The sequence below is a fragment of the Dinoponera quadriceps genome, unplaced genomic scaffold (assembly GCF_001313825.1).
Source record: "Dinoponera quadriceps isolate SergipeBrazil2010 unplaced genomic scaffold, ASM131382v1 scaffold37, whole genome shotgun sequence".
Classification (NCBI taxonomy): domain Eukaryota; kingdom Metazoa; phylum Arthropoda; class Insecta; order Hymenoptera; family Formicidae; genus Dinoponera; species Dinoponera quadriceps.
Genome location: NW_014554446.1, coordinates 1,235,661 through 1,259,716, shown reverse-complemented (window position 1 = coordinate 1,259,716; position 24,056 = coordinate 1,235,661). Strand labels below are relative to the sequence as shown.

Sequence of the window (24,056 nt, the reverse complement as noted above, 5' to 3'; positions counted from 1 at the left end):
TCGTCCGTAAAATAACTACTGCGAATCACTTGCCCGCCCGCTCGCTCGTTCGGCTATTACGCAAGTACGAAAAAATTCCGAACATTTTCCCTGGGAATGTCTCAAATTTTGCGAATAACCGCCGAACAAGGTACCCTCTGCGTTATGAATATGCAAAAGCCCGTCAATTTCGGCGGACCGCGATACTTTCGGTCGTTCCCGTTTTATCCCTCCTCTCTTCATCATCCCTCTCACGTCCCTCGTCCTCCCTGCTGCATATCCTGTGTGTATCGGTATCAATATTTTCTCGCCGCAAAGAGGGTAGAGCGAATATTTAACCGACGCGAGATCCGATTTGTCCGACTGGGAACTTTGTGTGTCTCTCTCTCTCTCTCTCTCTCTCTCTCTCCCCCCACTTTCTCTCTCTCCGTCTCTCTTTTTTTCCCGGCCCAGCCGAAAATGGAAGCGGACTCTCGACGAGACGAAATTGAAACATTTTTCACCGATTACAGAGGAGTGAGGGGAGAGAGAGAGAGAGATTCGACGAGAGGGTCATAGTGAGACTGCGTCGTACCCTCGCGCCGAAAAGCAATCAACCCCACGATGTCATTAATAACGCCACTTCCGGAATCGCTCCGAAATGCGACGAATCGCGCACGGGTAACATGCCGCGGCCGCGGCAACGTTCGATCAATCTTCGTGAAAAACAGAGATAGAAAGGAAATATCCCACGCGCCTCCCCCTGCACCGCCCCTTTCGTCGCCAGACGAGACTCCTGCTTCCCCGGAAACAACGGTGGAGAGAGCGCCGGGGAAAATTGCGATTCCGAGTTATTTCCTTCGGCCGAAGCCGACGACCTGAGGCGTATAATACGTTCGCGATTATTTCACGACACGTGTGTTACCAGAAGGGCGGGACGAGGAGTGGTGGAGAGGGGAGGAGGAGTCGTAATGAAAAGTTCGTCGGTCACCCGCGACATTGTAACACGAGCCATAATTATACGCGAAAGCTGCACGCCGGCATAACGAATGGCTTCCGTTGAATATAGCAGAATTAAGCTTTATGCTTTCACGCGTTCGCCGCTTTCATCGCGTGTTCGGATCGTCGAGGCTTTGTGCCAGGGATACTACTCAATATTATCTACTTGGACGATGGCGATCCGACGAGCGAATCAATTATGCTCTCTTTCGTTCGAAGATTAACAGACTGCGAGAAGTATCGGCGCGGTGAATACACGGTTATGGAAAAAAATAAAATTTGTACGTTATGTTGTTGTTGGACAATGCAGCGGACGTGCGGGAGATAGCGTATTTCTGGCTTATCAGATTTCGCTGGGCTGAGAGTGATACCGCGCGTTTCACGGAAACGAATTAAAAAAATACAAAAATACAAAAAGGACGAAACAAAAACGAGAATTCGGGAGGCGCACGAAATGAAAAATCTTTCAATTTTCTCATCGGCTAATTGACCATCGGCAGCCCGTCAAAGGACAGCGGGGGTCTATTTTAATTGGTCAGTGCGAAATAATTTCTATCGGATCCGACAATCGAAAATGGACGCGACTCGGGCACAAACGGGATCGCAGTTATTCGCGTGTGATATCGCGCTTATACGATCGAAAATTTAAAAACCGCAAAGCTGATCGAATTATATATTGCTCGCGCCATGCTCGTATACACGTAAAAATAATTTCAAAATATAATTTTTCGTGCACGCCGTGTGCTTTTATCCCGGAAACCATTTATCTTCTGATAATTAAAAATGACATTTTCTACCTCGAGGTAGAAGCCGAGACTTAATCATTAATAAAATATCACCTCACGTTTCCGGCGAATTAAGTTTTACGCGGTTCGATGTTTACTAGAGTCGTTTATAATCCCGCTGGATCACACTCTTTCATCATGACGTAAACTTTCGCAATCCCCTATTAATAATTACCAGAGCAATCCATCTGGCCTTTCCTTCCTTTATTTTCACTCACGTTCTTCAGGAAAATTTGTAAATTCGAATTTCTGCACTTCCGAAATTAAGAAAATGTTTATATTCTGTCGAACGTCCTTCCCCGCCCATGAGAGACAGAAGACGATGCCTGGCGCAGTCGCGCGGATGCGGAAAATTAATATTCATAATTGTATAAGCAGTATAGGGTGGCTTATCGGCACGCTTCAGACTTATCCGATGGCGAACTTTTGCGCGTCGGACAAACAAGTTTAAATTAAATAAGGCGAAAGCGTTGCCCCGAGATCCGAGGAGATGCAAAGATCTGCTAAGCGAGGAGAAAGAAGAGTTATAGTAGAAGCTGCTTGAGCGCTATGTAAAAAGTTTCAGTGCAAGCCGGGCCGACGATAACTAACTTTCGATTAAATATTTCACGACGTTCGGCTATACGTCTGATCGAAACGAACGAGACATTTTCGTTTTCCCGCGGCACGATATATTTTCCTAGTCCGACGTTTGATGTTTTCTCTCTCTCTCTCTCTCTCTTTGATTTGTTATAATCGTAACACGGCTATATACGTCGGACGACGTTTCTAATTCTTCCTGAGTCTAAATGTTGGCCATATGTTAAGCCTTTAATTTTACAACATAGTAGAAGCTAAGACAGCAAAATAGAGATTTATATATATATATATATATTCAATTCTAATAATATAATTTACTCCTACTTTCACCATGATAATGTCTTAATTTCCATCTTCGCTATTTTAGCGTCAAAGTAGGTTATTCAAGGCAGCAAGAAAATGAAATCTGTAGAATTAAAGGTTCAAGCGAGAAGCAAATAAGTGCCAGGTATCGTCAAAGAGTAGGCTTTTATTGATTTACGGACTATAGTTTAAAAAATCGAGTTTTTCATTTTTTTTTCGATTTCTTCTCAAAAATAAAAAATTCGTTAAAAACAATCCACGTGTATTCGGATAAAAACTACCACATCTTCTTCTTCCCGTAAAGAAAATAATATTGCAAGCAATATTATTCCTTAACATACAACATATTAACTTCATTTAACTTCAGTTAAATGCTATTATTGCTATTATCTTTTTTACGGGAAGAAGTAAATATAGTAGGTTTTAGCCGAACATACACGTGAATCTTTCTAAACGAATGTTTCTACTCTTGGGAAAGGAACCAAAAAGAAATTCGCGGAAAAATCAAAACAAAAGCAGCTTTTTTTCGAACCTTCAAAACTATACTAGAGACCATCTAAGTAGACGCAAACTTGTCCTGAAGAGCTCTCAAAGTAGTATCCAAATTTCGACGCGGATCTTCGGACATCGCGAAAACGCGATAAATCCCACCAAGAAAACCCGCGATGGTTCGTCGAGTGCTCTCGGCCGTGTAATCGAACGTAAATATCGACCTCCCGCGCTCGGACTCGGCGAAGGGGATCCGAGGGACTCGTTCGCCGGGATAACGGAAATAATCTCGGCCGATGTAACACTCGACTCAATTCCGGCGAGCAGTACTTCGTTTTTCCCGATTGAGGATTCGCGTCGAGGACCGACCCCCTCCGCGCGCCCTGCTCGCCGCGGCTTGCATAACGAAATTGATCCCACGGCGCTTCGTCTTGCCTCGCCTTGCCTCTCGATCCCTTCGCTAATTGGAAATGCGCCGAACGAGGAGCCGCTAACCGCATAATCGCGCCGCTCACGCGACTCCGTCGCTCGTACAATCTCTCGAAGGTTCTGACGAGAAAGCGAGGGAGGGAGAAAGGATGAGCTACAGGACCTTGGGCGCGGCGGAGACGCGGGCGGAAGTCGATCGACTTGCGAGAACGATTGGCACGGTTGACAACGAGGTCGGTGAATACACGAGGCTTCGAGTGGATCGGCTAGAGGATCGCGTTCTGTCGAGCCTTCGAAACCGCGCGCTGTCCCATTAATTTTTCATGCTACCGCCGAGACCGAAGTAAAATCCGATGTATGCGCGAATGGAGAGTCGTTAATAGTTATACGATGGCTCTACGTAATGGAAATTGCGAAATTGGAGCGGCGCGGCTCTCGCTGCGTGCGCTAATAGGAAGACACGGCCGTTCGAGAAACAAATTGAATTCGCAACGTCACGGAACGTAACGGTGCTTGTCGCACCATTACGCCACTCTCGACATCGTCAATGGATTCTTCTTCATCGGTAATATCTAGCGCAATTCTAATGTACGAAATGCATTTATGCACGCGTATTTTTACTTGCGCGACGTATTTTTTACTTATCTCTGTTATTTTAACACCTTCCCGTAGTTTCTTCTTCCTCTATGGTTTCAAGCGCGATGTACGAAGTAGAGTGCCGCTGGTTGTTGCATACTGATAGAAAATCATTGTTATTTTCGGCGCGAAACATATTTTATAATAGTAGCAATATGCGTGTAACGTTATTATCACTGACATTATCAGCTGCGTTCCGATATTCACTGCGAAAACTAAAAATCTACACTATGTGATATACATGTAGTGTACTAAAGAAGTGTATTAAAAATATACATGTAGTGTAATACATACATAACATATACTATATAGATTTTCAATATTGGCAGTGAATATCGTAGCGCAGTCTTAGTAATACTTACTAGAAAAATGGTTCTCCCGACTAATTTCGTGGTTAAAATCACAAAAGAGTATGTTTAACGCCGAAAATAACTATAATTTATAATAACAGTGCGGTCATCTTGATGTTCTTTTGCTAATGTGCAACGATAAATTTTAACTTTAAATCAAATCCCTTTTCTATACAAGTCTAGATACAACCTTCGATAAACTCTTTTGCGGCATCTGCCCGATTTGCGGATGGGAAGCTTCGCAGAAGTTTACCGCTGTATTCCGGCAATATTTTTACCCGCTTATCTTCCTCATTTTCGACGCAACATATCGACGAGGGCGACACACGTACACACCAATAGAATAATTGGTTCGATCGGGGCATTTCTACGGAGTAAACATCAACCAATGTTAACATTACAACAATATTATAATTTTCCAATATAATTGTTATATTGCAACGCATGTTAGATTATATTTACACTGTTGAGTGAGAAATTGTGACATTGATGTAATGTTAATGTTATTATAATTTGATTAGTTAGTTTACTAGGTGGTCACACTATTCGTACGCTATTCACGCGCCGTACTGCGTACGATCTGTTTCTACTGCGCTCAGTATGTGGCTCGCGATTTTCTTTACTGGCTCACCGTACGACGCGTGATCCGCCCCCACTGTCGCTCCGTATTCACGCCGTGAACGTGCTGTCTGTCTCTACTAGCGCGCTCGCTATACGATGCGCGATCTTTTCTACTGGCTCGCCATACGACGCGAATTCGTCTTTACTGATATGCGTAACAAACGTCTCGCGGCTCTGTCTACACAGTTTATTGATTTATTAGAAAGTATTTTTTTTTAATATATAATAACTGACCCCTTTGTCATCTGCTTGTTCTAATTTCTTTGTATATTTTTGCTTCGTTGGTGTCGAGACCGTCGTTATTATTGTCGCATTACGTGCAATCGTTTAATATTGCGTGAACATAACTCTTACATATTTATGAGATATTACCGATGGATTCGATTGATGAAATTCTGCATTAGTTTTGTGTAAGAAGAGCAGGACGATATACGGCTCGCAAAAGCAGGGAATATCGAGTTCTTAGCAGAGAGAGAAAGAGAGAGAGAGAGAGAGAACTCGATGTTGAAGGAAAATATTGTATATTTTTCCATTTAATATCTCGTAGAGCGCGCGCCGCTATGAATTTTTATTATTTTTAGCAATGCGCCCCGTCCTATCTCGGCGTCGTCATCGTTTATTTTAGATATATTCCTCCGTAGAATCAGCAAACCGTTAGCGGGTTGTAGCGCCCTTGCTGATTTTCTCAAGCATTGTATTTTGAATTGATCAGGATAATCTACGAAATAGCATAGAGATACGCACGAGAAGCGCAGTTACGAAATTCGATAAAACATCTGTTCGTAAAAACATACATCAAAGGATTTAACGGAATTATTTGCATGAAAATTCGATACATGTTAAGATAAAAGGAATATATTCAATGAATTCGGAACGCAAATAAATTCCCAGTTTGTTATTTTACAATTTAGAATTGTTATTTCATATTATTTTTATATCATTTCATCCATTATTATTTCACGAAATGAACAATGATCAATTGATACAGAATACAACCTGAGGGTTTTCATCGACAGGCTCGAGCCGATATAGAAAAACCTCTGAAATAATATAATCTTTGTTTGTTTCTGCTGGTGCGAAAGAGAATAAACACCACAACAGAATGCTATTATCACCAGCGACTTTTGTTTATCGTCGTCGATATTTCGTTTGTCGCCGTTTGAGATTGGCGACTTCCTCCCCTCCCCCCTCTCTCTCTTTCTCTTTGTCTTCCTTTCCCAATGAAGTTGCAAATCGGCGCAGCGCGCGACCGGAGAACAAAGGGGCGATCGTCTCGCGAACTTATTCAACTTTTAACGACTCATTCTACAGAGGCGTTTGATTCCGCGCAAAACGTAGCTGGGCGGGAGACACCGACAAGAATAATCAAGTTAGGTAACAAGCCAAAGAGAGCACCCCGGCTTTCTCCCCCGGCGCGCGTTCCATCGCGTCGACATAGAAATTCCATTCGGCAAAAATCTCCTCGTTGCGCTTCTCCCGATTGGCGTCCCTCGTTAATTAGTAAGAAAATTAATGAAGCCGCCTCCGCGCGCAAACTTTGTACGCGCGAGAGGCTCATTAGTCTTTTATAGTTACAAGCATTAACGAAAGTTGTAGATGCGTCCTCGATAGTCAGACGATTACATGCCCGTCAGTAGTAGCGACCCGTTAGAGTATCAGACATCAAAAGAAGTTTCTCATTAAAGCGATCCTACCGATCGTGTGTTCCGTCGCTTTTCCCTTTTCGGAGTGGAGGCGATGCTGATGATAATTGTAAACCATAAAGTTCCTGCGCGACGCTGATGAAAAGATTTATATGGATCGGGCGAACAATGTATCGGATATACGGGAACCTCCACGATCACACACGTTCTTCGATAAATCAAGAGATACATGGCTTTATCTTTCATGAAACTTCAACTCCAACGTGCGATTACGTATTACGATTTGATTACGTATTATGAGTTGTTACAAGTAATAAATGATTTAAAAGAAATAACTAAATTAGAAAAATATTACAGAACTTTTCTCTTCGTTTCAGTAGAATAATATTTAATATATAATAAAATACATGTTTCGTTTATTGAAAACCAAATATTATTTCCTCTAAATAATACTGTTTTTTTTTTTCTGTCAAACAACTTTGTTTATTCTGATGAAGTAACAATATTTTTATTCAAACAAAATAATATTTAATATTGAATTATGTTGTTTATATTAAAAAAAGGTCAAACAAATACATATGTTAAATCCAAAGAAATGTTTTTCTCTGTGTGGTTGCGATTTTTTATTTATCAAGGAACGTGTCTTTCTCCGACTCAATTTCTCTTCGATTTTACGCGAGACATACGCTCAGTGTACTTCGGTGTCTGAAATCAAGAGCGCCGAATTACAGCACGGCGGTATGAAAACGGATTTTAGTACGAGAAAATAAACAGGAGAAAAACGCAGCTAAAGATAAGGGACGAAATGTGGATAAACGTGCGTCGTAATACGAAGTATATACGAGGCGTCTCCGATCAAGCCGTATCGAGCCGGTTCATTTTACGGGCGCTATCAATCCGAGCGGATGACAGTGAACTCGCGATATAAAGTAGTTCCGTAACGAAGCCGGGGCGAGCAGATTTCAGCGACGGAACGAGGGCGTTTGCGAACCCGCGGAGTCGCAAACGGCGTAACGACCCTCGAAAGTGCTCTCTCTCTCTCTCTCTCCCCCTCTCTTTCTCGTTTCAGAACGACGGAAGAAGGGTTTAGCCCACTCCGGAGACGAGTGAACTTCAGGAATGTAACTCCTTGTGCCTGATAACTCAAGCCGCGGGGAGCTAATAATTCTCCCTTCCCGTCCGACGCGAATCACGACGCGAATTGCTCCCTTAATGCAGCGCGCGCGCGCGCCGAATCTTTTCGCAAACGTCCCTCACACGCGAGACTTCCGCCTTCTCGTCTGAATTTCCCGGAGAAAACTGAAAACAACGAATCTCTCGGCCGGAAAGGGAAATCCACGAGCGATGATTCCGGCGGGAATCCGACGGCAATGCGTTTTCGGCGCGCGCCCTGTAAATATCTCGAGCGCGCGGCATCTTTAATATACAGACGTATCTTCGCGCGTTCGCGAGTATATAAGGAGATTAACACTTCGACGGTGATTTGTTTTCGCCCGGGCTGAATTCTTCGCCCGCTCGGAATTAATTAGTTTACCCCAGGGGCTCCTGGCAAGTGTTATTCCGCCGCGCGCGTTCTCGTCCCCGTATATTTCCTTGTATTTTCCGAGGTGGCTGCGAGGGAGGTATACATCGTCGCCTCGTTTACAGGCTTTCTCGCGCGAACCGGAACGAGAATAGACCGCGCGAGCAGCCGTTCTTCCCGTTTGTGTCCCGCTCCTGTGCCTCAGCCTCTCGCCGATGGGACCGTAACGATACGGGCTCGCAGTGGCTTTGCCAAATTATGGCAATAATATCACTTAGAATCGCGTACAACCGGGTCTCGGCAAAATTTCACTTAAGCCGGCGATTCGCGGGATCGGCGCATACGGATCTAAACGCGAGTCCCCTAATGTTCGGTCGTTCCCGAAACAACCGACTTTAACCTACGAACGAGCCACTTAACGGCCAGCCCCGCGCAAACCTCGAAGCCCATACTGCTCTCGCCATTCGACTTTCTCTTCCACACCTCCTTACGTTACTCGCGTCAGCAAGCGAGCGAGCGAGCGTATGTACGTACGCGCCATTAAAACCGACGTTGTTTTTAGGAAACACGAATATAACTTCGCAATTATTTTCAGCCGTCCGGGGACTATCGCGAATTCCGAGCGGCGAAAGTCCCTTACTTTGTCGCGGCCTGAAGCTTTCGACGGCGATCTTCCGAACGGTGAATCTTCCCCCGTTTGAAAATTGTCTCATCCCTTCCGATCCTTTCTTAGTCGAAATCAGGTTCAAAGTTCGTTTTCAACGGATAAATCGATTCCCTCCAATGATCTTCAGTCTGAGAAAGCCCGGGCAAGATTGAACTGTCTTGAAGAAGTTTAGCTAACTTCCTTTTCAAACCGAATATAAAGTTTCGAGGGCAGGCGAGCTTTGAAATAATTTTCAAACTAATAATCACCTTCATCAGTATCTTTGAAGGGAAAAAATCTACTCCGAGGGACAAAGTTGCACGCGTGTGAGGAATGCCGTCGGTTCGCCTCCTCGTTAATCTGCGAGCGTTATATCACGTTCGATCGGCCGCCAAGGGAGACGGCCGTGGGAAAAAAAAAAAAAGGAATCTCTCCCGAGCCGCAATACCCTCTTTATATTTCGCGAGCGTCGGCTTCCCCTTATCAGAAATGCGCCCCCTAATTTCTACTTTAGATCTCGAAAATATCTCCATAGACCCTCGGGAGAACCTCTTAAGTCTTAAGCACCGCAGTTAGGCGTTATTCTCACGACGTCTCACGGATAAAACGGCGCCACGGCTGCTCTCCTCTCAAAAGTCGCACGATAAACGCGCGCTGCGAACTCGTCTCGCGTCTGAAGAGAGGCGAGACGCGCGCCTTATCGAACCGCTTCGTAACTCGATTAAAGCCACTCCATGCGCGCGAATAATAATAGCGGCTCGTTAAAGCAGCCCTCAGAAGGAGGCGACGAAAGTCTTCGGGTTTGCGCTTCCATTTCTGAAAGGGCGGTTTGATAGGAAATATAAGTTCGCCCTCGCGAACGGGCCCTCGCGAGAATCGCTAGAGAATTCACGGAAGCGGAGGAGGCGGGGGCAAGGAAAACACAAACGTACGAGTCGACGAACCCGTTCGAACAGATCAACGAACGAGAGACGTAAAGTTCCATTCCGGGTCGCGTCCTGCGTCCTCCTGCGTCTCCCGCAGCGATAATAAGGCACATTTCGCCCGCAATTTGTAGCAGGAACCACCAGCGCGATTTGTAGTCACGCACGGCCGGAGGACACACACACTAGGTAACGGGGAGTAAAAATACGCGCGATATCGGGTCACGAAGACGACTTCCGAGAATCCGTTAAGTAATCGAATTAACAGAATACGAGCGAAGAATGATATTCGCGCGTATAGGGCGCGGACTGCGCTAATGGTGCGTCGCTGAATATTACACAGCGCGACTTCGTCGTTCGAGCGAACACTTTCCATCACGGTTACACAGAGAGCCTCCTTTCTGCAAGGGTTACGGGGGTTAACGCAGTTAACCTAAAGATCGAGAGTGTGGAGCGTAGGAGGAAGCAAAAGGAGCACGAGAGGACCTTCTTCGTTCGTCTATCAGAGAACGAAGGGGTTGACGGGCGGAGGGATGGGGGGAAAGAGGAGGAGGTCTAGGTGGAGGCTAAAAGCCTCGTCGAATTCTTCACGTCGCTCCGTCGTCCGCGCACCTGACGGCATGAATTTTGATTTGCAAATGAAATCTCAACTTCGCCGGGAGTTTCGCGCCCGGCAATCTTCCCAGCCCTGCCTTTGTTTTCAGTCGCTTTCACGGCGAGCTCCAATTATACGGTCCATTCTCTCACCCCTCCGATGCCTCTCCTCTCGCTCGCTCGCTCGTCCCTCCCTCCTTCCCTCTCTCCTTCCTACGCTCCCTCCTTCTTTTCTTCCCTTCTTTCCTACCGGCGTCTCGTTTCATTTTTTCTCGATCTGTCCGCCGCCCTGCGTCTCTTCCTCTCTTCCTCTCGCCATCGTCGCCATCGATCTTCGCTTTCTTTCTTGCCCGTTAGCCGGGAACTTTTGCGGAGAATGCCGGACACAGAAGGAGCTCGGCATGAAATTCGCGAACGGACTGAATTCTAATTATCCCTGGCGTTTCTTTTGCGCGTTCCCCACGTTCCACCTTTTTGCGCGTCCGTCGCTTTCACCGAACGGCGTCCTTCGTTATGCGCCGCCGTCGTGTCACAAAAAAAGATCGTCGTCGTCGTCGTCGTATTGCGAGGAAAAGGGAGAGAGAGAGAGAGAGAGAACGAAAGTAGAGGTCAGAGCGCGACGGAGGAGGCCAGAAATGCAAGGGTGCCTTTTGCGGATCTGTGAGTCGCGCGTGCTTGCCGTTTAAACAGCTCCGTTACCGCGGAGGGCGAATTATTCTACGCCGACTGACTGATGTTCGACGGATAATTAACTGTTGTTTTTCTTTTCCGTTTCTTTCTTTTTCTTCACAGTGAAGCCGCTCAAGGTAGAGATTTTGGGGAAGGATCAGATTCTATCAGCGGGGAAGACGTACGATGTGAAGTGTCAGAGCATCGGCTCGAAGCCACCGGCCGTTCTGACGTGGTGGAAATCCTCGAAGCAGCTGAGAGGACAGAAGAAAAACGTGAGTACCGCCAGGAAGATCCTTCTTCCTCTTTTGCTTCCTCCGTGGCGAGCAAAAACGTGCCGTGCTTGAACGGGGGAGGCAAGATGCCGTCGTGCTTCGCGCGCTTAATCGCATCTCCTCTACTGAAAACGCTGTTTCCATACCCGCCACTGTTTCGAAATGCGAGAAATTCCCTTGGTTGCACAAATATACTCTGCTTTGCTGCGCCGGCTAACCTGGTTACCCTAATTGTATAAGCCACTTCATTTAAACACAAATATTTTCGTAACGGCGAGGTGAACGAATTATCGTTAGTCTTACGAGAACGGTGAAAGCGTCGCTGAAGCGCGACCGCGCGCGCGTTAGCATTGCCACTTTATTGCCGCGAGAGGAAGAAAAAGTATTATTATCTCGCTTCCTATATATATATATATATATATATAACGTACATTTGTCCTCCCGCCTCCTCCCCTCGCAATTGGAATCCGTGTTTTTGAAGAATACACCGCGCCGCGACTGTTTTCGCAAAAAAGATCGTTATTATTTCATAGTATTGTTAATTTAATCGGGAGTTATTATTATTTTATTTCATTCCGCGTGTATAACGTGGGTTCCAATCAAAATTTTAATTTGCACGAGTGCTGTTCCAATGTAACAGTCCTCATATTACTTTTATATATAACCGAAGCGCGCGCGATTCGTTCTATCAACGTCTCGAAATTGAAATCTTCGATTCACCGCCTTCGTCACCGCCGCCGCCGTCATCGCCGCCGTTATCGCCGTTGCGCGCGAACAGATCGGAAATCGCGGAGTCTCGATCGTGATAACACACATCCCCGCAATATCAATCACCGCCGGAATCTCGTTCGCAAGCGCCCGCAAAATCGACGCGCGAAAAATCCGTATCTCCCGGCGCGCGATTAAATGAAGAATAATAGGAAACGGCGGCGAGTGTGCGCGGCTTCGAAATAACGGTGGAAATAACGACGTCGGCGGAAGACGACGATGTCGGCGCGCGCCGCGATCCCTTCGTCGCGGACTGAGAAAAAGAAAAAGAGATAGAACGAAGGAGGGGCAGGGAGGGAAGGGGGGATATAGAAAGAAGCAGTCCCCGGCAAATCGATTCTCATTGCGCTCCACTCGCCGGCGGCGGGACGAAAATAAAAATGACAACGCCTCGATACACGAAATACTGCTGGGAGCCCTTCGCGCGCGACGTAAACGCGAACCCACCGTAATAAATTCGCCTTTACCTCGCGCGGTTTCTTCCGCCATCTCTGCGTTACGACCGCGTCCCGCTATATTTTTCGCGTCGTTCGCTCCCATTCTCGTTTCCCCCCGTTGTTTTTTTTCTACCTCCGGAAGGTGAAGTGTCTGCCGCGAGTCGTCGCAACGTTTACTTCGTCTCCGTCGCTAATTGAGAGATTCGCCTCGCGACGGTTCGTCGAGGACCCATCGCTCCACGCGGCGATTTCAAGAGTGATTACACGATTACACGAGCGGGGTCGTTTACGGCCCCTCGTTTCGAGGGTGGCCTCCGGAGAAGACTTGGAATCCGAGAGAGGCTTTGCAGGACTTCCGAGCCTCTTCGCGTGTTACGAGCCCGATGACAAAAAGCTCGTTCGACTTTTATGCTGGAAAGATTAGGCCCGCGCGTCGTTATCCCGCCCACCGACGTGTCCTCGTACGGTAAGCCATCCGTCCGTAAGCACCCTCGCGCGCGAAAGACGATGTCTACACAAATGGATTTCCGGCGGAGTAACTGACGAGGTTGTTTCTTCAGGACGATTAAGTGGGGAGATTGGATGCGCATTACCCGCCCCTTGTTTCTCGCTATATTTACCACCGTGATAATTTGGAATTACCGGGATGTATCCCGGGGGTACATCCTGAGTATCATTTGCGCCAGCGATTCTCATTCGGTGATTCGGCAGGGTGGCCTGAGCGGTTTGCTTTTACGATAGCAAGATTGTATAATGCTATAATAGCATTTGATTGAAAAATTTCCGAGTCCAAATTCCATTTTTTAACGCTACTTTGACGCTCTCAATGTTAGTTTGCGTCTACTTATATATATAGATGGCTTATATTATAGATTAGTAAAAACTTACTTTAACAATATTATATTTTTAACTTCTCTCCCGGACCTATAATTCTACAGATTTTATTTTAATGTTACCGTAAAGCTCTCGATATTTCGATCATTAAGGTCACACAAGTATTCGAAACAACCTAATTTGACGCTAAAAACAGCGAAAACGGAAATTTAAGACATCATCAGAGTAGAAACGAATTATATCATTAGAATTGAATTAATTTCGCTATGTTACCTACTAATATATTGTAGAATTTATTTATTTATTATTGGTGGGCAGCTAATACTTTGTTATACAAAAGAGAATAAAAGCAGGAAGTTTCCAAGTTTTCCATCATGGAGGTTAATTATCGGGATTACTTGTGCTAATCAGATAAAAGGGCGCAAAAATGTGGTTGAAGTTTGAAACGATCTTCAAGCAAAAGTTTAAAAAATTTTTTTCAAGACCTTAGTAAAAAACAAAGATATGCAAAGAACAATAAAATTGTATCAATATTAATATAAATAAACAAGAAAAACGGGAAAGATCGCGTGTCTGCAAACATTTACATTAATTAAAATTCCTGCCGAGAGTCCGGTAGCTTGTGCAAACAAATGACAATTTGTACTTTGTGAATCGATACACGTTAGAAAAAAAATGGTTTGTTGAAAGCGAGTGCCCGGAAAACCTCCATAATCGACAAAGTTCAAGCGCGCACACTCAACCACAAAGATGAAAAATCTTACACTAATTAATTTTATTTGTAAAATTTAATAATAGGCGGAGCAAGAGGTCTAGAAAAATAATCGATTTCTACTAATATAGGGGGTTTGTTGTAAAGTCACCACTAGTGGTGCGCGGGCTCGTGAATTTTCACGTTGTGAATTAAATGCGGAAGTTTCGCGCGCGAAAAGCACGGGGAATTTCAAAGCTCTGAGGAACAACACGACGTTCGCTGCGAATAATTTCCGCCACGGCGCGGCAATAACCCCTCGGACCATCCGACGATTAATTGGATCTGGGGAACTGTCTGCTGATAATTGCGATAAGTCATTTCGCCAGATATTACCTCACTCGGAGATGATTATTTCCGCGGAATATTTTCCTCTCTTCATTTTCTCACCCTTTTTACACGTCCCGACTTTGACATTACGAGTCTGGTGATAGCAATTGCGAGATCATCCAATGTGGGCTTTTCACGCCTCATTTCGGAAGAAATAATTGAAGAAAAAAAAATTATACCGTTGATGCAGAAATTGTTGTTTCAACTCGAAACGAGTCGGTAATTTTATCGATTGGACGAGAGATTCGATCAACACTCGGTTTATTTCTATAGCTGCAGATTTTACATTATTGTATTACATTAACACGCGGAATTATAGAAATACGCAGCAGGAGAGATTTCCACGTGGAAAGAAATGGCTCTGGAGAAAAAATACCTACTCAATGCGGCAGGCGTGGTAGCGTGCCAACGACAGCACGGATCGTAATTCTCGACGTATTCTGTCTTACATATTATCGTGGAGATCGTTCTCCCCTTTTCCTCCCTTCTTTCTTTTTCTTCCCTGGAGAACGTCGATTGGCATAACTTCGCGAGTTCGACTCCCCGGCGCCGGCGATGATAATCTATATGTATGATCCCGCATCCCTTTGAATTTAATCCGACGTCATCGAGTCAATCGTGTCGATCGACCGCGAAATGGGCCTTGCAAAATGTATGAGATGCGCATCTTGCTTGTTTATATCACATGTTCGTCGAAAGGAAGTTTCAGTACGACGACACTCCGTCGTGTACAAAATTGTATATGTTATTTTTATATATTATATTTTTTACATTATATTTTTTTACCTTGTTTTCAAAGCATCGTTACTATTTTTCTACATGATAGACTGCGTCCGTATCTCCCAATAGCTCTTTGCCGGATTGAGAATACTGATGATACCGTCGCTCACGATCCACCCGTACAATCGACTTATTTCCGATTCAATTACTTTTAAACGACGTACTTATCCGGTTAGCACACATGCAAAAACACTGAAAGAGCTTTATAGTGGATAAGAATTAAGCACGAGAGCTCATCGCGTTAGGGAGAGCCGTCAATCTATCTAATTACACATTCGTGCCGCATAACGTGTATTAGCTTAACGATTTTTCCACTTCGATGTTTAATCTTTTACGCGCATCCCGCGAACGCGCCTGTTCTGGATGCGTGTTGCCGCTTTTTGCTGCTCAATCCACAATGGGCAGACACTCACCTCGCCGTGAGCACGCTTCGCGTACGAACGTACGATGCGCGCGTCGAATGTCGCTCGTGGCTCGAGGAATTTTTACAATAATAATACGCGCTAAGATCTCTTTGTATAGCCAGCTCGAAACGTGAGCGCCTTCAAACATCTCGCTCTAACATTCATCTCTCGTACACCCCGTTGCCAAGCCGCTCCTTAAAGCGTACTTTAAAGGGGATCGCTCCGGATATCGGGCTAACAGCCGGCGAAATCCTCGGGGATGAAACAGAGGGGCGGATAATCGCGGAGAAAGTTTCTCCTATGTCGGCCAGAGAGTGTCTCGAAAGAAATCGCGACTGTCGTCTTATAAATCTAGCTTCTCCACCGTTTCTGTCTCTCTCCCCCTCACGCTCACCCCTTGCCGAGGAAAAGTCCTAACGTCTTTGATCCCGCTTCCGCGAGAGGGAGGGAGAATGAGAAAATGTTAGAGCGGATGGATCTCACGCAGATTTTCCGCGAGTCGCCGACTCGCTTGGACTCGCGCGTGCTCCACGAGGATCGATACGGAGCTTTAGCTCGGTCGACAGCACGATGATAGCCCGAGAAAGCTCGAGAAAGAGAGAGACACCGGGCTGTGTCGCCATGTGGACAACGCATCGTATAAAGCGGAGTGTCCCGCGAATTTTTTCGTCAATTTCGCCAAACGACCGGAGAGATCCGCGAGATTCCTTCTTCACCGACGAGAGAGACGCGGCTTTCGCGAGCAATCACGAACGATTGGAAATGAATCCTTCCTTCTTTCCCTCCTCCTCTACCTCCGTCGAGAGAACGTTCCTCTCGCGCGGAAGTAACATTATACTTTCTCGAGAGGAGGCGGCGCGTTGACGATATACAGAAAACGTCTTTATTGCGAGGCATCCGCAAGGGCCGGCGTCCTATCTCGACCTAAGAAGAATCGAATTCCGCACGTACGAGCCGGAACGTATTTTCCTCTCGATTATCTCGACAGGAGGGCGTAGGAGGAAAGAATGTATTTGCGCGGAGGGCCGATGAACCAAGGGAGTCTTTTTATATGAAGGCTTCCGTCAACAACGTCCAAAGTGAACAATCCGCACGGGAGATGCCTCGCACGCACCTTGTGAGAAATTTCGACAAAAAATTTTCGTTGTTTGCGGCGGTAATTTTTGCGGAAACTTTGCGAGAGAGTCCATTATGCTCCAAGAGAGGGAGAAAGAAAGAGAGATAAAGAGAGAGATAAAGTGGACGTCTCTTGCTCGACTCTCTTCGAATTAAATATCTCGGTGATCAAACTTCGTGCAAAATTTACGTTAAATCACGGGCGAGTTCGAGAGTGCCGTTTTAATGTTTCAATGTTCCTTTCAGTTTGATTTTTAATATTCATGGCTGAATGATAACTCGATGTATATATATACCTGGCGCGCTCTATACATTTAAACTACTTTAATTAAAACGACGATGTTATTCCGATGCAAAATAGGCAATGCACCAATCGCTCCCGCAGCGGGGGCGTTGGCAACGTAGGAAAAAAAGAGAGAGAGAGAGAGGAAGAAGGTCGGCCCTTGCTCTTGCTTTAATGAGATTGGCGGAAAAGCTACGAATGCAACCGTTCGCATAATAAAATGGATTCCGGTAATCCTGAAAGAAATTCAAGACAAAACGATCGCGCGCAGTGGATGCTGTTGTGCCGTTAAAACCGAGGTAGTTTAACGTTTCTCGATTGATTCTCATTATAATCGGCTGTCACAATCGCGAACAATTTCTCGACGGGACTCGGTTGTTTTAAACGTAACGTCCGTTCGCGAAGCACGGACCGAGGAGGACGAGTCCAAGAATGATTTTCCGGAAGACAACGCGCTTCATCGCGAGTACTACACACGTGGAATATAGCTGGCGAGTATTGATTAGACGAGCTGGGCTCGCGGTGTATCGAACGTTGTTAACACTTTTTCACATTCATTATTGAATACCACAGCTATCGATGCCGCTTTACACTTTGCAGCGTCGATATCGGTTAGTGATAATTGAGCAACGCAGTTCCTTTCGAACGTCGAATTAATGAAAACCGATGAAAATTAATAATTAATACACATTATTAAACATATGCAGATGAGATTCCAATAGAATTATCATCAATGGCGCTCCTCCGCTGTTTCCCCCGCAGACATTGTCTTTCGCGATACGTAGTTGAAGGTATATGATAAAGATAAAGATATCGATGCGAGAAATAAAGTGAGAGAGAGAGAGAGAGAAAGGCAGAGAGGAAGAGTGTTGTTTGCAGTGAGTTGTCGCAAATCTCCCCGAAGGTATAGGAGGGGGAACTATCGATACATTTTGACATTTTTCCCGAGCATTCAGAACGGAGTGCTTGGACGGTGTCGTTAAAACGAATAAATCATCAATCACGTGTCAGAATCTTGTCGGCACGATGAATGCCCCGTTCCGACCGGGAAAATTTTCATTAAACGGCCGGCCGTTAAATAACGCTGTGATATCGGTAAAAGAAAATATATAGAAGAGAGAGAGAGAGAGAGAGTGTAGTGGGAGGGGAAGAGGGGGAGAAAGCTCGGCCGGCCGACCGCGATAATTTATCGGCGCGTCGATGCACCGGCGCGACTGAATTAATAGTTTCATGGGGGTGACAGACAGCTTGATAATAATTTATCGGCGCGCCCGTGTAATTGCGATCGCGAGCCATCTGGAAGCGCATCGGATTGATCGGCATCGGTGTCATCAATAACCGTCGCCGAATGTATAACGATGCTCGAGGAAGTGTAGCCTCAAAATCGGCCTGCCCGCATGAATCGCATCGAAGAGGGCGAGGGGGGGGAGGGGGGGATGGCGAGTGGGAAGAGGAGGAGGAGGATGAGAAGGGGAGGAAGAGAGGACGTGCGTTTGCTAAACACGTTTGTCAACACGCGTCCGATCGGCCGGGACAATTGTGTGTTTTGGGTAATTAATGATAGCCGGATCGGGATCACGATCGCCCATAGAAATATTTGCCCGTACCTGGGCTTAATTGTGATTAGATACGTGGCGTGAACGTCACTGATATCACATCGATTTCGGCTGTGTGTATATATGTGCGCGCATATGGGACGATTCGCGTCGGAAATCCCAGGATAATTTCTGCCTCACACACTCTCTCTCTCTCTCTCTCTCTCTCTCTCTTCGCGTATACCTTCACAGTCGGCGAGGTATTCCGGGGAACGCGTGCCTCTGCCGTGAGGAAGAGGAGAGAAGATCTCGTATCGTGCGAAATCGTTGTGCGACAGTAATAGAGGAGAACGTGTCGCGCGCATTTCGCGGTATATTATATGACAAAACGTGCGCACTTGCAGACACCTAAATGTCGGTTCCGTTTCCCCGATATATCGACTACACTCGGCGTAATTTCATTCTACATCGATATCGCGCCGCGCGCGTGCACACACGGGCACAGGTGTATCTCGTTAGAGAGATTGCGACGCGTTACCGAGAAAAAACACGCGAGTTTCTTCGCTCGTTAATCGATTATCGGAGACGCGTGTAAAAGAGAGGGATATTCCATTAATCGACGTGCAAACGACTCTCGCGGGGGAGGAACACGCCGGGTCGATTCGAGTAAAATGAATAAACACGAGGCGACATTCGCCCTCTCCTTTCCCCGTTCTCTACCCCTTTTCCCGTGCACACGCAAAGGGATAATTTAGTACCATCAGTTAAATTTCAGTAGCTGATGCGAATTTAGCTAAAGGGCTAACCGTCTCGCTGTCATTGCCAAGGATTGGCTATTACGGATAAAATACATTCGTGAGATAAAAATTCATCGGCTCGATTAAAGGTGCACATTAGCTTGAGTAATGAAGATCCGTATTAATGGCCGTTACTAGAAACTTGTTTCAAGTGAAATATTCAGATTTAAATTTAGACGACGACGAGTAGGGCGCCGAATTTGTGACATCCATTAATCGAACGAAAGTAAACGACCTCGCGGAGGTCTCACTTGTTACCTTCATACGTTCGTGCAAAGGAAGCGATAACGACGAGAGTAATAGCGATAGCGCGACGATAATAGCATCGCGCGGCCGGCGACTCCACGCGTTCCCGATATTCCGTGTCGTGCGATATTGGAAATATCGCAAAGAAGTCGAATCATTCGGTGTCACCAGGTCATTGGCAAGCGTTAACACGTTGTCTGCCGCGTTGATTTCGTTGAACAAAATTCAAATTGTACAAAAGCTTAATCGACGATTGGATTTTATTAAAGATAAATTGAAAGTGTACATATAAAATTTTGTACGTGAGGATAGAGAGAGAGAGAGAGAGAAGGAGAACACGTCGAAGTCGCACGGCAAACGATTCGTGTAATCGCGTTTGTGGGGTTACAATCTTACAGGGATGAAAAGTAAGGTCGCCGTCGCGCATTTCGTTACGCGAAAGCCTCCGCCAGGCAAGCGCATTTGCATAAACGTCAGCATCCTTCTCATCTTCTTTATTCGCACGGTTGGAACGTTGCTGGACCGTGAGGCCCGACCTCGGCTGCTCCTCGCCCGAGCTGTACCGGGCTGGATTAAGCAGGGTCCACAACGGCGAGGGACCCCCGACGCGCCAGGGAGGAGGCGCAAAACGCGACGTGATCTCTCAGCCGTATTATTTTTACGGGATGTTGAGCGCGAGCCGCCGTGGGAAAGGCGCGTAACGCTCTCGTCCTATAATCCGGCTCGGGCCGACCTTTAATCCCAGCTGGGATATTTCGTGCATACTCTTTTCTTCACTTAATGTGCCGTATGAGGGAAGTAGGAATTCTATTAAGCATCCATCTATCCACTTGTCCATTCGTTCGTTCGTTCGTTCGTCGATAAGCCCGCCATTTGGAATCTAGCTCGCTCACTCGTTCGCTCATCAGCGGCTCGGCTCGGGAATTCAGCGCGGCCGGGCGAAATTGCGGCCTGGATACATCGTCATCAGCATGCGATCGGGAAATATATAAAATATCCGGGTCGGATTCGCGACTTGGAGTTGGCGATTTTCCCGTAATAATTCCCAGGCAGAAGGGCGCCCCGAACCGAAATTTGTCATAGTTTCGCGCATTATTAGTCGACGGATTTTATCGCCGCGAGTTATTAGCTCCGGAGTTTTATCGCGAAACGCGCACCACGGCCGCCTCACACGTTCGCTCTCTTGTTCGCTGGCCGGCTGGCTGGTGGAAATATGCGAGCGATATCTCGCGCGGCGAGAAATATGTATCGCACGGAACGGAAGTTCCGTTTATGCGGCACGATGAGTTATTATTTTTCGACCGGCCGGAAATACCTCATTGTCAGCGGACGTTCTGAACGTTGCGTGTCTCAGCGATTCGCGCGACGATTCGGTCGACATTTCCGTCGAAACTTCTCTCTCAACGCGATAGGGTATTAATTTTCGACGGTTCGTCACGGGAAACGAGGCCCTCGTAATAATATTAATAAGTGGATCTCTCACGATGAATAATTAAATATGAATAATTCGGAATTTTGTTCGATCTGCAATAGGTTTCGTCAAAATCCGATGAATTCGGCGAATTTCGCTTGCGCCGAAACTGCGCTCTTCATTTACCGGCACGGGCCTTTGTCCTGAACACGCAATTTTACACGACAACGCTAACGATCATGAGGAATTAATCGGCCGCGTAAATAATTTCGATACTGCGTTATTATCTGGAATTTGATCATTAGCCGCTCGTGCGAAGAGAGCGCGAGGGGAATTTATCAAATATATAATTATCGTAATAGTTCGACGTGTCGCGCCGCACTGTGTCACGCCGCATGGCAATACGCATGGAGATTTGGAAAAAAAACAGAGTAAAATATCGCCGGTACAAATATAATAAAAGCGATATAACGCGACACGCGAGATATTATAGAAATGAGTCTCGCTCACACATGCTGGGTCGGTTGAAAAGCTCACCTCGCTCGGACGGTCGTGGAAACTCGACTGTTGGCTGTATCAAAAATCGCTTGCCAGCTGGAGACGAAATATTCGCTGCGCTTTTCAATTAAAAGCTCATTCCACGCGAAGCTCATTTGACGAGAGAGCGTCATGAAATGCGAGCCCGGCGCGATTTGCGCCCAGTAAAATTTATTACACAGACTTCTGCTAAAAGTTTCAGACAAACGCTTCTAATTGCGAACACTCGAATAGTATCGCGGAAACAGATTATGTTAAGTAATAGTGGCTTTAATCAAACGGTCTTTGTACTGAAGAATTCGTGCACCATTTTCAGAATTATTCGGACTTCAAAGAGATTTCTGGGCATGTGCTTTGCATCAAGTATGTTTACATGCGGAGAGAGAAACAGAGAGACGAAAGGAGGGGGGGAGGAGAGAGAGAGAGAGAGAGAATTCACGCGGGAATAAAATATATTTTTATGTGAAATACATATTTTAAATTCTATTAAAATTCCAGAATTGTACTTCTGAAATAACTAAATCCCGCGCTCAAAGCTAGCTGGAACGCGACCGGAAGTTATGCAGAACATTCGACAAGTAAAATCTGGCAATAATTAATTACCATGCGGTAATTCACGCAATTATCGATCGATGGACTTTTTCCGTTATATTCGCAAAGAGAAATACGAGCGTTCAAGGGTGAAATTTATTCCTCCGTACGTGTAGTTGGATCGCGACCCGGTTAAGTAAGAGCGACCCAAGTTTCGAGCGAAACAACTCGAGCTCTTCGCTCGCATATCTCGGCTCTCGGAGAATTACTTCGATGTGCAGGCGACGTGGTGATTTCGATCGACGACACCCGGCGACATTGAATCTCATCGAATCCGCGGCAGCACTAAGCCACGTCCGCATCTTAAGTCGAATCTACGTGCCCGAACATTCGTGGCTGCTTGCGACACAAATAACTTAAAAGGTTTCCGATGCCGGTATCCACCTTTCGAACCTTACCGTCCGATCCAGTTGGGATATTACTGCGCCAGCTAGAGGGAGAGGTACAAGGCGAACGGAGGAGAGAAGAGATTTGCCGAGATGCACACATGCTTTCTTACATCAGAGCTTTCCCGCTTTTAACACGACAGGTGAAGATGAAAAGGAAAGAGCACCAACGAAATGAAACAGCGCGCGGTTTTATTTCCTTCTCTTGCAAATACTGAACGTACTGCAATGCGAAATGCACATTCGCCTTTCGAAATGAGCTTGGCGTTTCCTCTCCTCCAAGTTGAAACCCGAGTTGGATACCCGAATCGAAATTTTGCTTCCGCCCCTGCAAATTCCGTCGAGCTCGAAAGACCAATGCAGAATGCTCCGCGACTCGAAGTCTTGCTCTTGCGTTAACCCTTTGTTGCACAAATTTTTCTGTTGTCTGTATTTTGCTACCAATGATAAATCCAAAAAATGGGAAGCGACAAAGTATGGAGAAAGTGTGATGAAATGTTGATCGTTTCAAAGATTTCGTCGGTGAGATGATTCCGAGTCTAGTCAGATTTTTCGTTGTAATTCCACGATTAAAAAAGCTCCCCCGATTAGTTGGCGAACTATTCGTTGATTTTTTGTGACGATAAATTTTAACGTTTTCCCGACCGACCGTCGAACGCAAGTTCGATTTGAAATGTATCAATAGCGATCGCTGGAATATATTCCCGTCCCTTTCCAGTGTCAACTAAACGGAAGATGATGTCGCGACAGAGGAGCATTGTTAACTTTGCGATAGTAGACAAATGTATTTAACATGTGCTACGTAAAGCCCTGTGAAACATTTCTTGCTCGCGGGCGAATGTACCGGGTAACTGAAGACACAGGCGAGTTTCCGAGCGAGCAGAGATCCGCTGCGGTTTTGTGTGTACATACTCGTCTGTGTATATACTCGCCCCATACCGTGTACGTGGAAAGATGGAAGGGTTCTCTGTCTCTATAGCCTTTCCTCTCGTGCGTCTCCATCAGGAAGGTAAGAAGAAGTTAATCTCGGCCCTTTCAGGGAGCGAGAGAGAGAGAGAGAGGAGGGAAGAGGGAACAGGGCGTCGACAGTAATGTAACACAAAGGGATGGGATGCGCCACGCAAATTGCGCGCCTCACCTGTACAATTATGTCCCGCAAACAGGTCCCGTCGATTCCGCCGAGATTCAAGTCCCGCGATTGTTTTCAATTAATTTAATCGCGATCTTGCCTCTTACGACTTTTTCGCGTGCGCTATTTCACAAGCGCCTGGTTGCAGTAGCTGAATAGCACCGACTCGTATAATTCGCATAATTAAACGCGCGACCTTCCGGAATGCGCGGGATGCGCGGGAGAATCATCCGGTCCGGAAATTTCGAAAATTCCGTACAGCCGGCTAAGACGACGCTGGAATTTTCGCCCGGTAAATTC

General features: G+C 46.1%; 1 protein-coding gene across 2 annotated transcripts in view; it reads left to right on the top strand.

Moving 5' to 3' along the window:
- LOC106750209 (nephrin-like) overlaps window positions 1-24,056 on the top strand; it is a 207,696-nt gene that overhangs the window by 103,843 nt on the left and 79,797 nt on the right. For both annotated transcript variants that reach the window (XM_014630391.1, XM_014630381.1), the window contains exon 7: window positions 11,270-11,421. In XM_014630391.1, the coding sequence (XP_014485877.1) occupies window positions 11,270-11,421 (152 nt within the window). The remainder of the gene's footprint in view (window positions 1-11,269; window positions 11,422-24,056) is intronic.